General features: G+C 39.6%; 1 protein-coding gene across 3 annotated transcripts in view; it reads right to left on the bottom strand.

Moving 5' to 3' along the window:
* Window positions 1–25,259, bottom strand: part of RGS17 (regulator of G protein signaling 17) — an 89,548-nt gene that overhangs the window by 31,624 nt on the left and 32,665 nt on the right. For all 3 annotated transcript variants that reach the window (XM_036316521.1, XM_036316522.1, XM_036316523.1), the window contains one exon: window positions 9,436–9,579. In XM_036316521.1, coding sequence (XP_036172414.1) covers window positions 9,436–9,579 — 144 coding nt within the window. The remainder of the gene's footprint in view (window positions 1–9,435; window positions 9,580–25,259) is intronic.

The following is a 25,259-nucleotide window of genomic DNA, read 5'->3' as shown; positions in this document are numbered from 1 at the left end:
TGATACCTGTGCTTGTTGACCTGAGAGTTGGGGACAAAGGACCAGGGGTACAGAATGCAGAAACAGGTTCTGTTACATTCACTGGCAACATCCTATATAATAAAAGGCTAATATGCAAATCAACCAAATGGTGGAATGACCAGTTGCTATGATGTGCACTGACCACCAGGGGTCAGACACTCAACGCAGGAGCTGCCCCTTGGTGGTCAGTCAGAAGCCGGGCTCATGGCTGGCAAGTGCAGCGGAGGTGGCAGGAGCCTCTCCTGCCTCCACAGCAGTGCTAAGGATGTCCAACTGACGGCTTAGGCCCGACATCCCCCAAGGCTCCTGGACTGTGAGAGGGTGCAGACTGGGTTGAAAGACCCTCCCCCCTGAGTGCACAAATTTCATTCACTGGGCCTCTAGCATAAATAGAATATGCTAAGCATACAGTGGTCAAATCCTACAAAGTCTGCTAATTTCCTTTCAGCCTAAGACTTTTGAGGAGGTTAGAAACAATACATTATGGCTTTTTTGGAGCCCTGACAATGTACTGAACCCCAAACTAACTGATGTATATATGTTATTAATCCCATTTTACAGGTAAAGAAAATGAGGCTGAGAGAGGTTGAGGTTTCACAGTGTATTTCATGAAACAAGGATGCATCTGTGTAATGCCAGTGTCATCCTTCTTCCCTACCCCATGCTGCCTCTGGAAATAGGCTTTATATGAGGAAGATGTATTATTAAAATTTGTGTGTCATCTTCATAAAATGGCAAGACTACATCTATTTAGAATGGATCACATGGAATTATTATTCCACTATTAGAAAATTGGTTGATTAAAATGGTTCTGTACTTTTATATAATCTACTAGAGGCCTGGTGCACAAAATTCATGCATGGGTAGGGTCCTTAGGCATGGCCAGTGATCAGGGCTGATCTGTAGGGCGACCGGCGGGGTGACTGGGGGGTCCCCGCTGGCACCCACCTTGGCTGGCCTGGGACCTGTAAGCTGGGGGCAGCTCCTGCATTGAGTGCTCCCCGGTGGTCAGTGAGTGTCATAGTGACTGGTCGTTCCACCGGTTGTTCTGCCGTTCGGTTGATTTGCATATTAGGCTTTTCTTAAAAAGGCTATTGCTTTATACAAAAATCAGCAATGGCAGAAACTTGCTCTCTACTTAGGAACCCATGTCCCTGGACATGAGATGTACTTTAATATATAGTAATATATGGATAGCTTAAACATAAATATGGATTTTACAGCACCAGATCTTATAATATTTATCAAACCCAATGAAGCGTAATTATTAAAAAATCAACTCCATATTCAAGAGAAGTGGATTTTATTGTCGTTTTGACAAGAAAACAAATAGCTCTTAAGGGACGTCCTAAAATAGCAGGCATTTTAATGGGTCTACCAGGCTTATACCGTGAAAGAGTATAAGCTAGGCCTAAAACAAATAATGAAGAGTTTTAGGAGAGGGACACAAGTAAAATGCTAGTACTCACTTCAATCAGATAGTACAACCATGACATCTTATAGATAGGGTAGGGGTAGTAGCACCATGTCATAACCTCCTCTTTTGTATCATTATTGATTCAGAGAGGCTGTGGGGACACTCTTAAATGCCGTCCAGATAGCTAGTAAATTTGGCCTGGATTTGGAAGGGCTGAACTTCTTACTGTTTTAAAAATGGAATAATTTGCTTTGATTAAGTCAAGAAGGGAACCCCAGCTTCCCCCAAGTTGAACTTTCACCCCGAAAGGTCAGGATGTCCCCCGACCTTTGGGGGGGGGGACACTCATTTTCTCTGTCAGCAGCTCTTCTCTCTAGACTCTTCCTCCCTATACACATTAAGGAGCAGCTTGGTTCTCTCCGAGTTCACTGCTAACTTCCCGTTTGGCCAGATGTTGTCAGTTCTCATCCCGTTGGGCCTTCCCGTCTTTGTGAGACTGGACTCCGATGCTGTGCTTATACCTCTCTGACTGCCTCTCCTCTGAGTTCTGTGTTGGCAGCGCTTCCACCATTCTCTCTTCAAATGCTGCTGTTTCCTGAGGGTTCAGTCCAGCTCTCCATGCTGGGCCATCACTCTCCTCCCTTGTATACTGCATACCGATGGCTCCAGATGGTTACATCTAATCGAAACTTGCCTGGTGAGCTTCAAATTCATTTCCACAACTAACTCTTGGGTACCTCCAACAGAGCAAGTCCAACTCATCCCCTTAGGCTAAACAACCTCCTATTCCATCCAGCATTTTCCCATTTGATAGAATCACTGTCAACTGGCCACTTGAGCAAGCAATGTGGAGTTATGCTTTCCTCCTCTTTCTCACCTGTTGCAAATTCTTGATGGCACACCCTAAGATTTTCTTGAATCTGTTATCTCTCCACTCCCATTTATATGAAAATATTATGCCATATGTATACTGTGATATTTATAAAACCTATAACACCCAAGTATAATATTTTAATCTATTATTTTGTTTTCTTCACATCTATTTTTTCTATTGATCTAAACACTGCAATATGACACTCAGGAAAAAACAAGCATTTACAGCAAACACAGTCAAGAGTACCAGTTGCCTTAATGGAAATGGTCAAGGAGTTCTTCTAGTTCTGGCAGTTTCCTAATAGGTAGCACTCAGGTCATATGTAACACAGACTTGGCAGAGGCAGCTTGAATACTATGCTTTTCTAGAGAATGACCTGGGGTGTACTACCCAACATTCATGTCAACATTCCATTACTTACTGAGAACCTGTTACCTATCTCTGTAGAGCAGGGAGAATCTGATGAAATCTAAGGAAATACAACAGTACCGGGCAATAATAAATTGTAATGAGTGAGTTGACAAATTCATGACATATAGAAGGTCTATGGTCCTAATGTCCACTTTTTGGTTCTGTGTACATGGCCTGGGAAACCTGGGTTCATTCTGGTAGATGTCATTGTGTGAGTTATAGAAACTATTAAGGAAACTTATCTATGCAATGGTGAAATGGCGTTTAGAAATAACTTTGATTGTGTAAGTTACAGAAGCTATTGAGGAGATCTGGCTGGGTTAGCGCATTTGGTTAGAGTGTCATCCTGATATGCCAAGGTTGCAGATTCAATCCCCAGTAGGGCACATACAAGAATCAACCAACGAATGCATAAATGGAGAGAGGGAAAACCAAAAGCATGTTTATGAAGAGTTTAACACTTACTGACTCAGGCCTATCCATGGTCTGGGAACTCTGGGAACCAATGTAGAACAACAAATCTGTGTGTGTGTGTGTGTGTGTGTGTGTGTGTGTGTGTGTGCGTGTGTGTGTCTCCCTTGCTCTCTCTCTAATAATCAATAAATAAAAATTTAAAAAGAAGCTATAAAAAAATGTATCTAGCATGGCTGGCCTCGGTCAGTGGTTGAGTGTTGACCTCTGAACCAGTAAGTCACTGTTCAAGTCCTGATCAAGGCATATGCCCAGGTTGTGGCCTTGATCCCCAGTGTGGGGTGTGCAGGAGGCAGCCAATCAACGTGTCTCTCTCATCACTGACATTTCTATCTCTCCATCCCTCTCTAAAATCAATAAAAAATATACTTAATATACTTAAGAAAATTTATCTATGCCATGCAAGATAGAGTTTCAAAACTGTAGAATTTTTTGTAAATGGCATTTACGATGATCTGATTACAAGTGCTGTGAAGTCCTATGCAGCTAACTTATGTTCTTACTAGAGGCCCAATGCACAAAATTCGTGCAAGAGTAGGCCTTCCTTCCCCTGGCTGTCAGCACTGGCTTCCCTCCGGCACCTGGGACCCGGGCTTCCCTCGCAGCCTTGGCTTTGTCCAGAAGGTCATCCAGAAGGACATCCGGTCTAATTAGCATATTATGCTTTTATTATTACAGATCTGCAATGGCTCGGGTCTCTGAGGAGTACAGGTATGGGAAGATACTCTGTTCACTAGTGCTTTGGATGAAATGACTCATCTTGCCTGTGTGAGCAGATTTATTTCCAGAGGGCGGTTTCTTTACCATGGAGCAGACGTGGATTTGTTTTTCCTTTCAAAAAATATCCTTTGGCTTTTAAAGCATGCATCGTAGTGTTTCCATTGGCAGAGAGCTGAAATGTGACAGCGTCAGAGGATAAAATAGGACGTTATTTTTGCAGATTTGAATTATAGAGGCTGCGGTGATTGTTATAAATGGAGAGAGGGACAACCAAAAGCATGTTTATGAAGAGTTTAACATTTACTGAGTCAGGCCTACCCATGGTCTGGGAACTCTGGGAACCAATGTGTTCAAAGGGGGATGACTTGAGCTTTCACAGGGATAATTTACTAAGCTCAGCCTATGACCAATTTCTCCTGAGAAGAATGAAGGATATCTGATTTGGGCCAAATAGCATAGGAAGGGTACATTAGTACATGCGATGGTGAATTTGATTGGAAAAGTTGTGTTTGATGCCAGCCTTGAAGAGTTTGTAAAGGAAGAAGCTTTGGGCATGGGTCAGATCAAATCTGGAAATGAAAAGTTTGGAAGTGGCATCTTCAAGTGGACAAAACAAGGGATGGATATTCAGGAACTTGCATTTCAGTCCCACTTCTCTCACAGCTGGGCGTCGGGACAGGAGGCAAGCTTTCCGTTTCCTTCTCTGTGAAGGCAGACACAGCATTTTCCAGCTTTTTAACGAGGGTATTTTTTCTTCCAAACAAAAGCTCATAGCTAAGTCTAATATGTAAAATAGCTACAGACAGAACAATTCCCTCGGAAACTGCAAGGGAGGAGCCCGGGACTGTGGTCAGCCAAGTGGTGGGTCTCCCCACCCCCACTCCCCCAGAACTTTCTCCTCACCGGGAAGCAGCATGAGAGTCAGTGGGGACATTTGGGGGAGAGAATAGCTGAAATCTCTTGAATTTGAATTTTTTATGACTAAACATGGACACTGTCTTGCTTGATAGGACATCACCAGGAGCCACAAGGAATTAAAACAGGGATGGATTAGCATCTAAAGAGTTTATTTGAAAAAAAGAAAAAAAAGAATAGTCTGGATTATTTTAATGTAACCTCTGATGTTAGGAGAGGACCGGGGACAATTTGGAAATGAGCTTTAAGCTCAAAATGCATTTTGAAAGCTCCACCTTTCATCTCCTTGAGGCATCTTTTTTCGTGAGCGCACAGCAGTTTCTGATTTGCGAGGTGCGTTCACACATGTCCATGTGCGACTGTCTGAATGACCTCACAGTTCACACTGTCCCAGAGACGGCAGTTTCATGAGGACCCCCACATCCTGCAAAGGTTCCTTTCTCATGAAGAAGGGGAAAAACATTAACAACCTGAAGAGGCGGGGGTCACTTTGTTTGAATCCTGATGTAAGAGGAACATTTGAGTTTTGACAATGGTGACCTTGAACCTGTAGACAAGTCCTGACTAAACTATCTCTTCTCCTGGTCAAGAAAACCTTGGTCTCTCGTATAGAATTTGAAAATGTAGACACTTCATTTTATGGCCAAGACTCAGGCTCCCATGACCCATGTATGTAACACGGGTGAAATGGTCTACACCTCACTCCCTTGTTTTTCTCATCCCGAAACAAGGGCTGTGAGGAGAAGAGGGAGACAGAGAGGCCGATCTGGCAAAGGAAGTGGCTCCTGGACAGGGGCAGAGAGCAGATCAGCTTAATCAGTCACTGTGACCAAAATCCCAATTTTTTATAGTTTTGAAGGAAACTGGAAATATTCAGCAGTTATGCACTTGCTCTCTGTATATCCCCCGCCCAAATAAAGTGTGGTGATAATTTTATAAAGAAAGGGATAACCTTAAACATAGGAGAAGAGTTGACAATGAACTATGAATGAGAAATGCAATTTGAGGGAAATGCTGTATTGCTTCAAACGTAACATCTGAGCCTAGGTTGAGGTATTTATATTTATTACTAGATATAGACATTTATTTTTCTAGCACTCTCTTTCCTTAAAAGGAGGAAAAGTCAGCTACATGACAACTGCTTCTATTTACAAATGACAGTTACTCATATTTTGATTTCTAACTTTTTTTTTGGTCCCTAAATTACATTTTTTAGTGTTTCTGTGTGTTCTGCTCCTTTGACTTAGCCTGGAAAATTTGAAGAGCATTTCTTTCTTTCTTGTTCCTTCTCACTCTAATAAGCCTTTACAAGTTTTTCCCCCCCTAAACTCAAAGTATAAAAAAAAATAATTTTTGAAAATGCATGTGTAAAGGACATTTTCATTTGCAATGAGATAACAGCCATAGGTCAAGACAGTTTAACTTCCATTTTCTTCATGAAGTTGTTTATTGTAGAAATTACCTCTGCTTATCCCATACTAGAGGCCCAGTGCATGAATTTGTGCACAGGTGGGGTCCCTTGGCCTGGCCAGCAATCGGGCCGATCGGGCCTCTTGCCCATTCCCGATTGGGGCCAGCCAGCAGGGGTGGGAGGGAAGGAGCTATGGGAGATTCTGATCGGGATGATTGAGGCTGGCCAGTGGGGGGGAGGGGCCGAGGGAGGTTGGCTGTGGGAGCACACTGCCCACCAGGGGGCAGCTCCTGCATTGAGCGTCTGCCCCCTGGAGGTCAGTGTGCATCATAGCGACAGGTTGAACAGTCGTTTTGGTCATTTGGTCATTCCGGTTGCTTAGGCTTTTATATATATAGATAGAAGACTTATAAATGTATAGATTGTGCATCTTATAGCCTACACCAGTGATGGTGAACCTATGACACGTGTGTCAGAGGTGACACGCAAACTCATTTTTTTGGTTGATTTTTCTTTGTTAAATGGCATTTAAATAAATAAAATAAATATCAAAAATATAAGTCTTTGTTTTACTATGGTTGCAACTATCAAAAAATTTCTATATGTGACACGTCACCAGAGATAAGTTAGGGTTTTTCAAAATGCTGACACGCCGAGCTCAAAAGGTTCGCCATCACTGGCCTACACTCAGGTGCCTATGGTTCATGGCTAACACAGTTCTTGACAATGATACTCTAGAACTAATAGAACTCACCCAATGCATCATGTGTCTACATATGTGTCACCATAGAGGTATGCAGAGTTAATGCAGTTTCCAAAAGCTGCTCTAAATCCACAGTCTATGCTCTGTGGCAATGTTATGCTCGCAAATTCATGTTGATAATTTTGTTATTTAATGTTCACATTAAGAATTAGTAAAAGCAAATCTTGCTAAATATCTGTTTGACAGCAAATGAATATAGTGCAATGAATCTTCAGTACTTGATCTGTTTTGGTGTTTTTGTTTCTTTTGTGTGTGTGTGTGCGTTTTTATTAATTTCAGAGAGGAAGGGAGAGAGAGAGAGAGATAGAAACATCAATGGTAAGAGAGAATTATTGATCACGCTCCCTATTGGAGATCCAGCCCGCAACCTGGGCATGTGCTCCTGACTGGAATAGAACCCAGGACCTTTCAGTTCGAAGGCTGACACTCTATCCACTGAGCCAAACCAGCTAGGGCTGTTTTGGTGTTTTAATCCTGAAGCAATTCAGAATTAAATTTTGCAGGTAAATAAAATCATATACTAATTATTGGAACATGGTCTGGTGCAAATGAGAATAGAAGTAGTATAATCCTCAGCACTGTGTAACAGTGTATTTGAGATATTTACATGGAATTTAAATAAAATATCTGCTTTCTTTTCCAATGTATTTTTTGTATTATAACCACAAGCTGATGTTTTTAGCATACATTATTTCAAACCAACTCCTCTTTAAAGCGATTTTATGTTTCCAATATGAAGTGTTCAATAGCCCAGTGAGCTAGCTCTTATTAAATGCATGCTTAAATGTGTCAGGCACTGTTCTCAGCTCGTATGTGTTTTATTTCATTTAATGTTTACAGAAACCTTATGAGGTAGGGATTCTTACTACTGTCATTTGACAGATGAGGAATCTGAGGACATTAAGGAACGTGCTGAAGGTCAAGCAGATAGTGATGGATGAGGATGAGTTTTGAACCCAGGCAGTTCAAGTTCAGAGCCACCATATTAAGCCTCATTTGCACCATGCCAAAATCCACTGCATTTCATGGGTTAAGACCAGAGGTTGGTGATCTCTTTAGGAGTGATACAGGAAAAAAAAATAAGTTTTAATTGAAATATTTCTCTCTTCTGGAACTCTATTTCATCCATTTGAAACAGTCAAGGCTTAAGAATGAAATAAAAGGAATAATTTTTTACTTTCCCTAACAAAGAATCATCATCTGGGCGACAATTTTGATATTTATAAAACCTACTTTAAATCCTCCGAATCACAATATCTGATGGTTTTCTGCAAATGAAGTGTTCTCGATGGTCACAGCTTGTTCTACACCATGTTTACCACTACACCGGGGCACATTTCACCTTCTACTTTGGCCACAATGCTAGAACATCATGCCACCACATCGTAACAATAACCCGAATGGATGCTGGGAACTAGTGATCATACAGGCATTTGGTCCTTTCTCTAGGGCTTGAAATAGTTCTGGGGGTGGCGGGGCGGGGGTGGGGTGTTCCAGAAAGCCCCTGCTAACCCAGCAGATCCCCTTGTGAGTTGGATCTTAGAGGACCTCGAAACCTATGGCTCTCGGGAAAGTTCCACTAGTCTAACATCTCCTTGAGAAAACGCATCTGCATATATCTTGGGTCTCTGGGTCTTACTGCTTTTCTTATCTGAAGGTCCTTTGAGAATTTGGAACTGAAGCAGGTTTTCTGAGGTGCCTGAGTCATGGACATTTAGCACTAGATGGGACCTTGGGATTCAACTTGTGTCACTCTTCATCGTTTTGCCAACAAGGAAGCCAAAAGACAGAGATTACAACTTTCATGTCACAGAGCCAGTCAGTGATAAAATCGCAATGGAAAGCAGATTCTCTGGCTCTGAGTTCAGAGTTTCTAATTAACCAACTTGGCCTTCATACCCATCATAGCCCCTGGCCTTCAGAGCTGTCAGCACGAGTCTGCGATGCTTCTTTTACTGCCTTTGTCAGGGCTCTGAGGCTGAGATTGCCACATTGACTCAGTTTTCTGACTCTAGGACTGAATGAGCAACACCCTATGAAATAGCGTAAAACTAAAGCACATACGTGCAATACTACTAGATGGTATCTCAATGTTCTCGCACCTTCTGTAACATTCGAGAACATGGTTTATTGTTAAATAAATATACAACCATAATCTTATTTTCACCCATATCTTTAAAGAAACGTGGGTGAAGCAAAACATGATATAAGATAATTTTTCATTCTTTACTATCAATTTAAGTATAGATTCTGAGGAAATGCATTTTTGCATATAGAAAGGCTAGCATTAAAGCAATGATGTTCTCCAGCAATTGTTACTTTTAAAGGAAGAAGACAGATTGAGATGTTTGTATGACCCTAAGAACTGACATGATGTTCACTCTTGTTATGACCGCACTCAGCTAGGGTATCTTACAGATAACAGGACATACCAGGAGCAGCTGCAACAACAGCACCAACAAAAGCAACACGTGTTGTTGGGCCTCTGGTTTCCAGGTGCTTGAGACACGGCAGGTGTTCCTTCATTTTGTGACTGCTGCCTCTTTCGCATTTCAGCTACGGTAGTCCCGGATTGGCTGAAAAGGGAGAGGAAACATAAGGTAGGGGGGAAAAATCACAATAAAGATAAGGAAGTAAGGAAGCATCATTTGATTAAAAGATGGGGGAGGGAAGAGCGTTTAGAGAAGGTGATAACGAATAGGCCTGGGCTGTCAAATTAAAATTTCTCCTGAAAAGTTTTTAGGAGAATATCCTAAAAGCTTTTGGGGACAAACTTCTATCATTACCTGCTGCATAAAATCATAGCAGCAATATCGCCACAGAATCAGAATCAGTTGGGAAGGTAAATATAAGGTTTGGAAATGTATTTTTAACTTCCTTCTTTACTCAATGATTACATCTGCTTTCCTGTATGAACTCCTTTCAATGATTATAGGGGGTGTGTAGTTCTCATTTCTCCACTGATGTTTACAGTAAGGTTAACTGAGCTCCATAAATCACCATTGCGAGGTTTTTAATGACAGAATGTTGTGTGGAAGATCAAGTTTGTTTTTGGTGTTCTCCCACATTTTTTTTTTTAAACATTCAATCTCCTCTTTGGCACTTCCGGTGCACCCTCCTGGGCTGGTCTCGATAATATTGGCAAGGCGCCTCATGCTCTGTTACATAACCTTGTTGCAAAGGCATCACCTCCTTTCCCCCCACCACCCAGATCTATTTTCATTTCATAGAGAATTGTGAAAAGGTAAAAAGGGATGCAATCAAGGAGAAAGACTCTGGCGGAACCTATATTACATATCATGCTAAACAAGAAAACTATTGGGGTATAGAGTACCATACCTGTGACCTTACACATTAGACCAAGTGAATTGATTTCTATGTAAAAGCCCAATCCTGATCTGGGACTTAGTTGCAGATAAAAAATGAAATTTTGTTTTAGTACAATAATATCAAATTTACTATGACCTCTTTGAAAACAGAATGAATTCTGCTGAATGATGTTTTTCAGATATATGCAATGTATGTAAATCACATACATATGTGGTCATATGTGTAACTGAGAGCAACACATATGAAAAATGTAAAGCATTTCCGGTTATTTTGGCATTGTGACCAAATACACATCACATCTTTAGTTCTAAATACAATGACAGATACTTTTTAAAAATACTGTATTCTTGAAAACAAAATAAAATCTCTTTAGACCAGAAAACTACAAAATGGCCAGTTAATGGGGGCTAAAGCCAGAGACATTTTGCAATTCAGGTGTGGGAACAGAAAGATGCAGAGGCCCCATACTCCAGGAGGTATAAAGTGCTCCACTCTGAGCTCTCCACAGGGAGACCAGATTCCAGGGCACCTGCACAGAGTCAGGGGATGTGGGGTCTGCTACTCATAAAAAGATGCTGAAAACACTATCTATCCCACTCAATTGTGTCAGGCTGCAGGAGGGAGAGGATGCAGAGAAAGGCATCCAGACCTGCCCTGGGCCAAGCAGCCCACAGGCTCAGTGACATGGGTCAGAGACCTGTCCAGAACCACCAATGGATGTGGGGCAGGGATCCTGAGATGCTGATGAAAGAAGGTACCGAGGGACCAGTGGAGACGAGAGAAAAGCATCACATTATGAAGGGTGAGTGAGAGTGAGAAATATACCTCTCACTTGATGTGTTTCTTGAAAACAAAAAATCTAAACACTGAAAAATAGAGAGCCAGCTCAACAACCAGGAGATGGCTACATTCCTGATCAAATACAAAAACGGAATCATCTAAAACTAGTTTAATATGCGTATGTTTAACGTAAACAATGTGATAAAGGAAAGACTATGAGAACATTTGTCCTATTCATGCAAGAGAACAATGAATTATAAAAACAAATATAGGCAAGCAGGAAAACAAGAAGAGAGAATGAAAAACAAATGTAAAAACAAAAACACATAGTCATCAAAAATATTTGAAGAGAATAATATCTGCCCAGAATTTAGCAAAAGGTAAAAAGATGAAACACAAAGGAGATAAGTACAGTGTAGCATGGAAAGACTCCAACATATGCCCAATAAGATTTTTATCATAAGGAGAAAGCTCACGGATTATCAGAGAAGTATTATTTTCAGGGAATTTGGCTGAGAACTTTCCAGAATTGAAGGAAAACACAACGAAACAAAGCCTCACATTAGAAGAGTACATGACATGCTGCCCAGAACTAATAAAAGTAGAGACACACTTACATGCATTCTAATAGAACCACAGAAATGTGAGATAAAGAAGTAAGCTAAATTATTGCCCACAGGGCGTAGCCTGTACTGACAATAGCCTTCGTGGGCAATACTAGATGCCAGAAGACAAAGGGCAAGGGAGTAGTGTTTTCCATGTGCTGAGGGAGGAAAACCATCACCTACAATTTTATAGTGAGCTAAATGCAAATTCAAGAGTGAAGATGATTTATGATATATAAATTGAGTTTATTTCTCAAATCCTTGCTGAAATCTACTTTGGCAGCTATCAGTTTTTTCTTGGATCACTTCAAAAATTATATGTGTCTATATATCACTTTGCTGTACACCTGAAACTAATATAAAATAATATTGAGCCCTGACCGGTTTGGCTCAGTGGATAGAGCGGCGTCGGCCTGCGGACTGAAGGGTCCCGGGTTCGATTCCGGTCAAGGGCATGTACCTTGGTTGCAGGCACATCCCCAGTAAGGAGTGTGCAGGAGGCAGCTGATCCATGTTTCTCCCTCATTGATGTTTCTAACTCTCTATCCCTCTCCCTTCCTCTCTGTAAAAAATCAATAAAACATATTTTAAAAAATAATATTGAATGCACACTGTGATTGACAAAATAATAAAAAAGGAAGATATGAGAACATTCTTTTCCTTTCAAAGTTAGGAAATATAAAACGATTACTCTTTATTTATGCATTACAATGGGATGGAATGTTATACAGCTATGACAAAGAAGGAAACCTGTCATTTATGACAACCTGGATGCACTTGATGGCATTATGCTAAGTGAAATAAAGCACATAAGCAGATTGTGTGATCTCACTTACATGTGGATTCTAAAAAAGTTGAATTAGCTCTAGCTGGTATGGCTAAGTAGATAGAATGTCAGCCTGTGGACTGAAGGGTCCTGGGTTTGATTCCAGTCAAGGGCACATGCCCAGGTTGTGGGCTCCATCCCTAGTAGGGAGCATGCAGGAGGCAGCTGATCAATGAGTCTTTCTCATCATTGATTGGAATATAGTGGTGGTTACTAAGTGCTGCAGTTGGGGGCAAGGGGGATGATCCTGGTCAAAAGATACCAACTTGCAGTTAGAAGATGAATAAGTTCTGGAGATCTAATGCCCAGCATTGTGGTTATAGTCAATAATACTGTATTATATACTTTGAAGTTGCTAAGGGACTAGATCTGAAATATTTTCATCACAAAAAAATAAATCATAAATATGTGATGTGATGGAGGTGTTGGTAAACTACAGTGGTAGTCATATTGCAATATGCAGTATAAGGGTATTAAACCAACACATTGTACACCTTAAACTTATAGAGTGTTATATGTTAATTATATCTCAGTTAAAAGAATCTTTACAGTTTGAGCAATGAGCAAAATAAAACAAGCTGAAATGTAAGAGATTAATTATAAGGATATGAACTTGGATAAAAAACAACTGCATAAGACTAGGATGAGAGAAACATGGTTTACGGGAGCATATAAAAAATTCTAGGTCATTTCCTGGACAACAAATTCAGTAGTAATCAACCATACCATGTAAACACAAGAGTTAATGGGAATTTAGAATATATTACTAGAAGCATTTCTTTATTCTATAAAGTGCTGGTGACAGCTTGTCTCTGGACTTGTCAATGATTATGTTCAAGTCTGGTCACAACTATTTAAGAAAGAAATTGAAATGTTTTCAGAAGACCAGAAGGAGGTGTGTTAAAAAAACAAAAACATCTCATAAGAATACTGTTTTTACAGCAAAGGCGTTAGCTCTAAAGAAGACTAAGATAATCAGAATAATAATTTTCTAATATTTGAAGTGATTCCATTTAGAAGATAATATAGATCTGTTTTGTAAGGGATAGGGCCTAAGCCAGCAGGTGGACACCCCCCAGAGGGGTCCCAGACTATGAGAGGAGAGGAAGACAGCTCTCTCAAGGTAATACCGGAGAGAGTCATTCGTAATGTGCCAACCAGTTGGTGTCGTACAATGTTTTCAGGCTGGGATGTTGAAGATTCCCACCAGTGTCTCTTCGCTGAGACATCATTTTACTTCTTATTGGGCAGGTTTTTATTTCCATTGGGTGGAATCCTTCTACCTCAGGGATCTACACAAAGGCTTGATGAGCAAAGAAAGAAGACTGATGGCTTGGTTTTTCATTTCACCATGAACATTGCAATTTTTATCACATGTAAAATGAACTGAGTCTCAAGTGACTCATAGTACCCACAATCAACTCCTTATCCAACAAACTTCATTATAATTGCAGCCATCTTGTCATGTTTTGTGAAAGCATTCCCTTTTCCCATATAATTGTTGATTCGGAGTTTAGCCCGCCAAAAGGTATTTGCTAAATAAGCCAAACCTATGAGGCTCTCCTTAGCACTGGGATGGACAGGGAAGCCACTCACCATGTACAGATATTTATGCCTTGTTGTGATGTATTTTCCCTTTGAATGGAAACATCTCATTGCTCAGTCTTAAATGTCTGATAATTACCCTGCTTTAGCCAAGCCCGCATATGTCTATATAATGGAGCAAGCTTTCAATGTGACTTCTTGTCTCAAGCATATTTAGCCAATAAAAGTTGTGTCCAAACCAGTTTTTTGCTTCTTTTTTTGGGGCATATATTTTAGTGTGCTATTTTCAAAATTGTGATACAGTAGTTCCCCCTTATCTGAAGTTTCACTTTCTATAGTTTCGGTTACCTGTGGTCAACCGTGGTCTGAAAATATTAAATGGAAAATTCCAGAAATATAGAATTCATTAGTTTTAAATTGTGTATTGTTCTGAGTACCTCACTTCCTCTCATTCCGTAGGCATTGTATCATCTCACATCATCACAATAAGGGTGAGTTCAGTACAATAAGATATTTTGAGAGAGAGAGACCACATCCACATCAATTTTATTTCAGTATATTGCTATTGTTCTATTTTATTATTAGTTATTGTTGTCAATCTCTTACTGTTCCTCACTTATAAATTAAACTTCATCACAGGCATATATAGGGAAAAAATAGTATCACAGGGCTTGGTACTACCCAAGTTTCAGGTACCCCCGGGGGATCTTGGAATGTATCCCCCGAATAAGAGGGGACCATTGAACTACCCTTTCAATGCTCATCTTACTTATCATCCCGTCTCTTTCTTATTTCTTCCCATTTGGGAAGACATTGATGCATTCCTCTAGTGCTACAGAGCATTGTGCACCCACCAGTGTACTGGTAATTTGCATACAAGCCTGCTTAAATTACTGAACCCTGACTCTCTAGTCTCCCCCCTTTTGGAGTCCCCAGCACCTGGTGGAGGCACTTCCTCCAGGCAGTCTTGGCAGGCCCTCCCAGCCTGTGGGAAGCTACTGGGCCCTGCCCCGCCATCTCTGACCTATAATTCCATATGGTTCTGTAGCTGTGCCATGTGTGCTTTTCCTACAAGACCGGGAGCTCCGTGAGTGCAGAGGCTGAGCCGTTCATCTCCGTGTTCTTGGTGCACATGGAGGGGTAATTCTGTGTCTCAATTAAGCTCCCACCAAGAAGGGGTATTTTATGAGCTGGAGCCAGTCTTTTATGCCACAGAGAACCATGCCTCTATTTTGCTCAGAGGAAAGAAGTTAATTTAATGGGGAGAAATGTCTCTCATAAAGTTTATCACTTTTTTCTTCTGAAAATGTTGGCATCTATCTACTAATGTTTCTGCATTTTGGAATCTCGCATAAACCAGCATTTATGTAATTGTACACATACATACAAAATTAGTCACTTTGATGTCCATGTCATCAAAACAATATGTGGCAAAAAAGCACATTACTTCCAGGAACTTCATCGCACGAATGAGCTTGAGAACCAGTGAGCTCAGTCAATATGTGTGAAACGAGTGAAACAAGAGAAATGGAAAGCTTCTTTCTAGCACAGGTTTTCTTACAGACTCCAGATTTGCCCTGAGATAAAGGGGAAGGTCATTCAATTACTTGGCAATTTTAGAAAGTCAAGAAGACTGATACACAGTAGAGCTTTTAGAAATCCAATTTTTACCTGACTTATGCGGGCTTTGCTTTAGTTTAGAAAGGCAGCATTAGCTTAGGGTAAATGTTTTAGAAATTGGACCAAAAATACCTTACAGTAAGAGCACTCTTTGGCATAAACACTGCACGGGGACAATGAGAGCCCTTAGCATAACCCCGGGACTTTCCTTGTCCGTTCTAAAAAAAAATGCCATGATGAACATGGAGCCATACGTGTGTCCTTAGGGAAGTACTGACTGCACTTTCATCTGCATGATGTATTCATTTTCAGGTTCATCAAACTGCTTTTTCAGAGAGCATCATGGGGATGCTCATGATGTCAACTCACATAAAGATAAGCAAGTTACTACAAGGAAAGAAAAAAGACTTAAAATGGGAAAAGAAAAAAAATTAGAAGAGAAAACAAAACCACAATATTTGAAAAAGGGTGTGCCGGAGACCATTCCTCCTAATAATAATTATTCATGCATGGATTTAAGGACGCTACAAAATCAGGGTAATCGCTGTGGAAGTTTCATACAGAAAAATGTTCATATAAATACCTTAAGTGGGGATAACGAGATTAATACTATGTGGAAGCATCCCCAGAAGGAGCTAAAACACACAACATATCCCATTTATGCTTGTGTTTATTGCGACATCCTCGTATGCTGTTCAATCTTTCTCGACAACTAAGCCATGTAGCCGCCTCCGATTCGCGCTTGCTGCTCATGATTCCGTGTGAGGAAGAGCTTCGCATGCCACCTCCTCAGGTGTGTTCCGCGTCTGAATGAGTTAATTACCTACCGTTCCCAAAGCTACATTCTGTATAGTTCGTCTCACACCAACAGACATCGAAAAGAGAACATTTAAAGATACAATCAGGTAACCGGGAACCTTCTTCCAAAGCCCATGTTCTATTCAAGGTAAAAAAAAAAAATTGTCGAAGAGGATTTATGGGGATGTTTCCCTAGAGCACATTATTATGGCTGTTTCATCAAATTTATTACTTCCCATTCAATCTGCCTTTCAGATAAGTGTTTTCAGCCAACTGGCCCATGTTATAAAGTTAATAGCAGCTCAATCTTTTTCCTTTTTTCATAAATACACCAGACAGTACACAAGCGATGCAGTCCATTCAATCAGCTCTCTTCACTCACACAGCAAAACATGTTTCCTCGTTCCAGGAAGAGTGGGCAGCCGCTATTAGAAAGGCTGTGTGTGAAGATGAAGGGATAAAGGCTCTACCCAGAAGCCCCTGATGTGCTATTCACATTTCACTAAGTACTATCTGAAACGTAGAAAAGGCTAAGAAGTAAAATGACAGGTTGTTGTTGTTTTTCTTTTTTGGGGGGGATAGGTTAGGGGAGCATAATTATTCTCCTCCCTTATGTATGCATGGAATAGCATCTATGTATATAAAAGGCTAATATGCAAAGTGTCCCCTTAGGAGTTTGACCGGGAGTTCTATCGCTCGCTGTGATGGGTGCTGACCACCAGGGGGGTGGCACAGAACAAAGGAAGGCCTCGGCCAACAGCCAGAAGGCCCTGATCGGCCCTGATTGCTGGCCATGCCTAGGGACCCTTCCCGTGCACAAATTTTGTGCACCGAGCCTCTAGTTGGTAATATAAGGAATCCTGTTGTTTTGGTTTGTTTTCTTTCAAAGAGTAACTCTTGGGGGAGAAGTGGATATTGGCAGTAATATCCAGAACATAATCAAATATACCAGGCATGATAAATATGTACTCAGAATTCTAGAGTTGTTGTGAGATATTAAATAACTCTCTCCACACACAGATATATATATGTACTAGTGGCCCGGTGCATGGATTCATGCACATTGAAGGGAAATTAAGTAGAAGAAATATGTTAAATATTGCTATTCGCCCTTTCTCTATAATAGAAGTGGCAGAGATGAAAGAAAATTAGTAAAATGTATATGAAAATAATATATAAATTAATAAACAATAGCAACATGATATAACAACAAAGACATGATATAAAACAACAAAAACATGATATAAAAACAACATTGATAGAATCACTGATGAATTGATTAAACTTATTTTAATATCTCCTTGTATACCACATTAAGAGTAAAAATACTTCCAGAGTGCTTGACTAATTTCCCTTGTGATGAAGTATTTACAACTTTAACTTTAACGTCACATGCTTTTTAAACTCAAGAGAAAGCAACATATAACTGACCATGTCCAAAAAAGGGTTCAGGTAAGAATATTCCTACTCCGTCTAGAGTTTGTCCTTGTGATTTATTAATAGTCATCGCAAATGCTGGCATCACGGGAAACTGTCTTTGAATTAATTTAAGTGGGAGGCCAGTGTCAGATGGGGACAAATATCACACATGCACGAGTCAACGTTTATTTTTAAATTGCCAGTGCACATCATATGTACCAGCCAGTCGGTTGGATGGTTGGATGGACATATGGTTGGTCACTTAGCCATATATATATATATATGTATGTATATATGTATATCTATATATATGTATGTATATATGTATATCTATATATGTATATGTGTATATGTATATCTATATGTATAGATATACATATATATTTATGGTACTGAATATATGGTTTATATGTATATACATATATTTTGTATATACATATACACGTATATATGTATATATGTGTGTATGGTACTGAATATATGGTTTATATGCATATGCATATATGTTGTATATACATATACACGTATATATGTATATATGTGTGTATGGTACTGAATATATGGTTTATATACATATGCATATACATATATGTTGTGTGTATGTATACATATATATGTGTGTATATATGTATACACACATATATAGGGAGACACACACATTCAAAGAGAGAGAAAGAGAGAGAGAGAAACTAAGCACAATGATGAGCATATAGCAAGTACTCAATGATCATCAGCTATTCTCCTTGTCATCGTAACTCCTACTTCATCTATGACACTTTCTGGCCTCACTAATGCTCTGGCTGCACTGTTGGGTAAAGGACCAGGGTTTGTTTTGTCTTTGTTTTTTTAATTTCCAAATAGCCATGGAGCTATATTTTGGTTAAATACAATAAAAATAAATAACAAAATGAAAAGATCCCATGAAATATACAAGACCCAATTAGTTTTTGCTATTATATTTAATAGACATAAAATTACCATCAAATTGCTTTAACATTTCTAACTGTTTAGCCTCAATGTCATTACTTACTTTGTCATGAACCAATAACAAAGGCTTTGCCCATCAGCACATGGATCACGTGTGATGACACACTGAGTAGCAATGTTCTAATACTCATTGTCTGTACCAAAGGTCAGAAAATGCATTTTATAGTCTAATATAGTAGTTGAAAGTTCAAATTATAACTCTACCTCTTATGTGTTGGGCCAGTTACCAAACCATCTTGAGCCCTAGGTCATGGGATTATAAAATGAAGATAATAGCATTACCCAATTCACCAGAATGTGTGAAGATTAAAGGAAAAGATCCTTGTAATAAGCATAGTGCTGGGAACATGGCAACCTCTCAATTTACGTTAATGATACTTATTTTTATGTGTTTGCCTTTTCTGTACAAGTGTTTTGAAGATAAGGGGACTTATAGAATTATTTGCACCTGCAGCATCTACTTAAGATAGAGCCCACCTGTCACTGGCCACCCAGTGAATGTGGATTATATTGATTTGTCATGTACAGACAGAAATATTAGTATGCACAGGAGGGTGAAAAAGTGTGAGCAATTCACATGCTGTTGGAAAAATGCCTTGCATTGCTCTGTTCCATGAATTACTGGATTTTGTCTATCTCTCCTGGTGGTCTAGGCTTCTATACATTTCCAGAGTAACTTGGAATCATTACAGCTACATTTCTCTACCAGTAGGGAGATTATAAGAGTCAGTACTTACTTAAATGCCTGTTGGTGGCTCATTATGCCAATACATTCACAGTACTTTGTTTCCATTAGATATGAACTATGAGATATTTGATCCAAAGTTAAAAACATATAGGTTGTGGCTTATAATTGAAGATTTATGAATACCAGAAAATCATCAAACATACATATGTTAAGTTCCTACTATGTGCAGTTCATAACAGGCCAAAGATAGTGTCTTAGACCTAAAAATAAGATGAAAATGAAACGCAAGAGGTGTGTTAGAATTCAGATGTCTTTTAGGAATATTAAGATGTGTTTCATGTCACTCTTGAAATATAATAAGGAGTGTTTTTTCCAGCATATAAAAATTACTGTGGAGAAAATGAGCCCCACTGTCCCCCAGAAAAGAACTGTCCCCACTGGTGACATACATGTACACAGTTTTTTACATTTCCAAAGCTGATAGCTGATAGTGTTTCCAGTGGCTTGTTGTACAACAATTTACTTCTGGCTGTTCACTTACATATAATCAGCACAGCTAAAGTCGGTGTTTCCGAGTCTTAACAGGCAGACAAAATCGATTCAACATGACTAGTATTTCTCCTAATAACACACCCCCTTCGCTGTGTTTGGCTCTGCATCCCTTGTTTAAACTTGTCACATAAAACATGTTCTTAAGAGCGCTATTCATTTTCAACAGCTTCCTCACAACAAAACTCCCCATTAAAAGCAGAATAGATGTCAGAAAGCCTTGAAACTCCCCAGTTACCATATTGAACATGACTGTGGAGTGGAGGGAAAAAGGAATGTTTCCTTAATGCTGTAATTGGCCAGAAAAGGCTGCCTTCCCAGTTACCAGGCATAAAGCTGTTATAAACAGGATACGACTTATTAAAAATTCCTCCTTAGCCTTAGCAAATTAGATGTTGTCAGCAACCCTTAATTTCATCATTAATTGGGTTGGTAACATTTTAGAAAGGATTTTTGTACTGCCCGGCTGGTGTGGCTCAGTGGTTGAGCATCAAGTCATCAACCAGGAGGTCAAGGATCCATTCCAGGTTAGAGCACATGTCCGGGTTTCCATTCCCAGTAGGGGGCGTGCAGGAAGCAGCCGATCAATGATTCTCTCTGATCATTGGTGTTTCTATTTCTCTCTCCCTCTCCCTTCCTCTAAAAGAAGTGGGAAAAAAGAAAGAATTTCTGCACATACAGCAATCCAATATCCAAGATAGCTTGTTGATTGATTGATTGATTGATTGATTGTTGTCCTTTGATAGAGCAACCTCAGTTTGGGGAAAAGAACCCAAACCCATTCTCTGAGCTCTCCTTTTGAGACACTGCTAAGTGAGAAGAAGCTTGGGGAGGCAGGATGTGGAATTCAGCCTGAAGCCATGAGCTGCCTGGCCTGGTTGCTGATCAGAATAGAGAGCAGAATTGGGCTGATTATTTCAACTACGTGAATTTACAAAGTGATGAGTGAGTGACAATACAAATAAATGAGCTCATGCATTTTATTCTGTGCTCTATTGAAAGATTATTTACATGGATCAAATTAAGTAATCTAGCTTTAAATAAATGGAAAATAATTTGATTTATTTTGTAAAATGTCATTCTTATTTGTCTTTCACAAGTAAACCTAGTTCAATATTGATATTATATACAGATAAAAACACATGGAAATTTAGTATAGAATAACAATGAAATGATTCTTTTGAGTAGTGTTAGAAAAAATAATAGCTACTTAGAGAGAGATTAAAATTAATTAAATCTTCCAAATATATACCAAAATATACTCTAAATATATTCCAGACATAGATGCGAAAGTTAAAAATATACAAGTAGTAAAGAAAACACGTGTGAAGTCTTATAACCCAGGAGAAGGGAAAGTCTTGCAAATGATTATCAAATTCTAGAAAAACATAAAAGACTATTTCAATGACAGAAAAACAAACAAAAATACCACCATGAGCACAATCTATAGACTCATGACAAAGGGGAAGAAAATATTTTTAATTTATAGCTTAACGGTTTAATTTCCATATAAATAAAGAGCTCTTTTTAAAATGAAGCAAAAACCGAGTAAAATGTAAAAAAGATATACATATATGGTTCACTAAAGAGAAATATATAATTGCACTTTAACATAAAAAAAAAACTTTAACCTTACACTTAACAAAAGCAATACAAATTGTATTATATTGCTATGCTGCTTTCCAAATATCAGATTTATGAATCAAAAGCTAGGCAACATCTGTCAGAAAAGCAATGGAGAAAGAGCTACTATCTATCTACTACTAGAGGGAAAACAAAATCGATGAGCCCTTATGGAGGGTAATCTGGCCATATCCAACCAAAGTACATATACATTTATATTTTGATGTAGCCCAGTGGTTCTCAACCTTCCCAATGCCGCGACCCTTTAATACAGTTCCTCATGTTGTGGTGACCCCCAACCATAAAATTATTTTCGTTGCTACTTCATAACTGTAATTTTGCTACTGTTATGAATCGTAATGTAAATATCTGATATGCAGGATGTATTTTCATTGTTACAAATGGAACATAATTAAAGCATAGTGATTAATCACAAAAACAATATGCAATTATATATGTGTTTTCCGATGGTCTTAGGTGACCCCTGTAAAAGGGTCATTCGACCCCCAAAGGGGTCGCGACCCACAGGTTGAGAACCGCTGATGTAGCCAATCCCACCTCCAAGAATCTACGTTGAAGATTCATCTCTATAAATATGAAACAACACGTGCGTGTTATTCATTACAATGTAATTTAGAGTTAAAGAAAAAGATGGGAAGCAACCAAAATGTCCATGAAGATGGGCTCTGGCGGGATAAACTACGAAACATTCTGTGGATAAAGTGTTCGTCAAATCTTTTCCCTTCTGCGTGAGGATTGGCGAACTGTCCAACTACTGTGCTCCTGGCAACTTGATAAAATAGGATTTCAACCATATCCCAGCAATATCGTCTGAGATGAAAATGGCCAGTGGCTGGTAAATTGCATCTAGATTGGTGGCGGGGGAGGGGGCATTGTAAATAAATTATAAATATCTTCACTGAGGATGGTGACTTTTGTAACTAGGCTTCTGCCTTATGGGGACCCTGGCAGCTATGCCTATGGAGTTGTTATAAAGATACTGGCTCCCTGGCAGCCATGGTGCCTTCCCACCCCCCTACCCTCTTCCTACTCCCACTCCACCTGCTGTGGATCTCATCTCCTTGCCCTGAGGCGTGTCATGTGGGAGAAGGGCTGCTGGACTGCCTTGGAGCCTTCACCGGCTTGGACTGCGCTATGGATTTCTGCTGAGAGGAACACTGGGGCTGCCTTGGGGCTTCTGTCTTCTAAGTAAACCTTCTAAGTAAACCAATAGTCTCCGGGGTCTGAATGGTTAGGAAAACTCGCTTTTACAAAATGGAGAACTATGCACCTGTAAAAATAATAACTATCTCTGTGACTGACATAAAATAATTTCTAGCACATCTGTGTTAAATGAGGAAATAAATGGACAGAATCATGTTTGGTGTGGGTATATAAAAGGAAATAGAATACGAGTGAGTGTGATACACACACACACATACATACATACATATACATATTTGCATAAATATTTATATACTTTTACCAAAAAGTGACAAGATCAGGACAAGCCAGATGTGATCGTGGTTCCGTTAGAGGGTGGGCAGGGATAAAGTAGAGGGAATAGGGACAATTAGAAGTCAGATTTTCAGATTATAACTTTTTACATGGTTATGACTTTTGAACAATATATATTTTTAAATATATTTTTTTATTGATTTCTGAGAGGAAGGGAGAGGGAGAGAGAGCTATAAATATCAATGATGAGAGAGAATCATTGATTGGCTGCCTCCTGCACACCCCCTACTGGGGATAGAGCCCGCAACCTGGGCATGTGTCTTTGACTGGAATTGAACCCAGGACCCTTCAGTCCCCAGGCCGACATTCTATCCACTGAGCCAAACCAGCGAGGGCGATATCTGCAGTTCTTTACCTGAAAAATAGCCTCCTCTCTAGAAACCTCCCTACAAATACTAGTCTCCATTTTCCCCAAGCAAAGCTTGTATCGCTACTTGTTTATTTGAATTTTGAGGGTAAGAAAACATGTGTCTCATTTACAATGAATATGTTATGAAGCTAAGAAAGTTAGTTTTCTCCATCAGTTTTTAGGGGATAGGTGAATACAGTTTCCTTCACAGATTTTACAAAAGTTCTCTTTTGTTAAAAAAAAAAAAATCAAAAACAAAAAACAGCTTAAGGTCTATGCCATAATCAGATTTATGGGAGATAAACACTGCCTTATTTCTTTTAAAATTTTAACAAATGGACCATTTTCTTCAGGCAAGCTTGCAGAAAGAAAAGCTGGCAGAATGGCAAGTCTGTTTTTATGGAAATAAGGCCATTAGTTCATCTTTAATGAACACGATTCATTAATTCTTGAACCATACTGGTGGGGAGGGGAGAAGGAGAAACAAACAAGAAACAGAACCAATAAATATTATTCCAGCCTTAGATCCTGAAACATAAGAACTGCTACAACACGACCTAAATTTAAACTCAAAGAACCATATCGTAACAAAGAAAATCTGAGATTGTAAGCTAAAATTACTTATCTTTGTTGATGCTGCAAACTATAAAATGGCATGCTTATCTTGAGGAGACAATGTTAGTTTCACCATGTTAAAATCTGCAATATAGTTTTCCAGATAAAGGGTTTATTTTTATTTTATTTTTACTTTTTAAATCCATTTTTACTAATTTCAGAGAGAAAGGGAAAGAGAGAGAGAGAGAGAGAGAGAGAGAGAGAGAGAGAGAGAGAGAGATCAATGGTGAGAATCATTGATCAGCTGCTTCCTGCACAATCTGGGGATCGAACCCACAACCTGGGCATACACACACACACACACACACACCAGCCTGGATAAAGATCCAGAACAGAAGAAACAGCAGTGTTTTGCTATTGCATCTCTGTCGGGCCTTGCTCTGGATGTTTAGATATAGATCCTGTGTCCGTAATCCCCTTAGAAATCTGTGAGCTACCAACAGGCCCTTAACAAATGTATTTTCTGTTTTATACTAGAGTAGATTCTATATCTGACTGACACAGAAATCAAGACACTTACATGGGGGTCAGTGGCAACCAGAGGGTGGGCTGTATTAACACAGTCACAGATGTTGGGCTGATTGGAGGAGGGTGAGGTACAAAGGAGGGGTACAGGACAGAAGCCAGCTGGCGTAAACAACTCTCAGAAAAGTCTGGCTGTGACAGGGAGAGGAATGATGGAGAAAAGCTGGAAAGGGATGTAGAGTCTTAGAGGGAAGTTTTATTTTGAAAGATGAAAGTGATTTAAGGTTCCCGAGAAGACTGGGATGTAAGACAAAGGACAGGAGGAGATGACTTCAGCTAGAAGCTGTGCCTCCTTGAATGTAATAGAAGGTTATGTAGGTACAGTCCCATGTACAGCTTCTAGAACTCCGGAGAGGCTGGGAATGTTTGTTCTGGAAAAGCTCTAACTGGTGCAAGAAGAGGAGCTGAAAAATGCCCAGGGTATTGCAAATGGTGAGTGTATAGAAGTTACATGCAGTGAGCTATATAGAAAAAGACTC

Source organism: Myotis myotis, unplaced genomic scaffold, assembly GCF_014108235.1.
Source record: "Myotis myotis isolate mMyoMyo1 unplaced genomic scaffold, mMyoMyo1.p scaffold_m19_p_7, whole genome shotgun sequence".
Classification (NCBI taxonomy): domain Eukaryota; kingdom Metazoa; phylum Chordata; class Mammalia; order Chiroptera; family Vespertilionidae; genus Myotis; species Myotis myotis.
The sequence above is the reverse complement of the archived record's forward strand: the minus strand, read 5'-3'. Positions and strand labels throughout refer to the sequence as shown.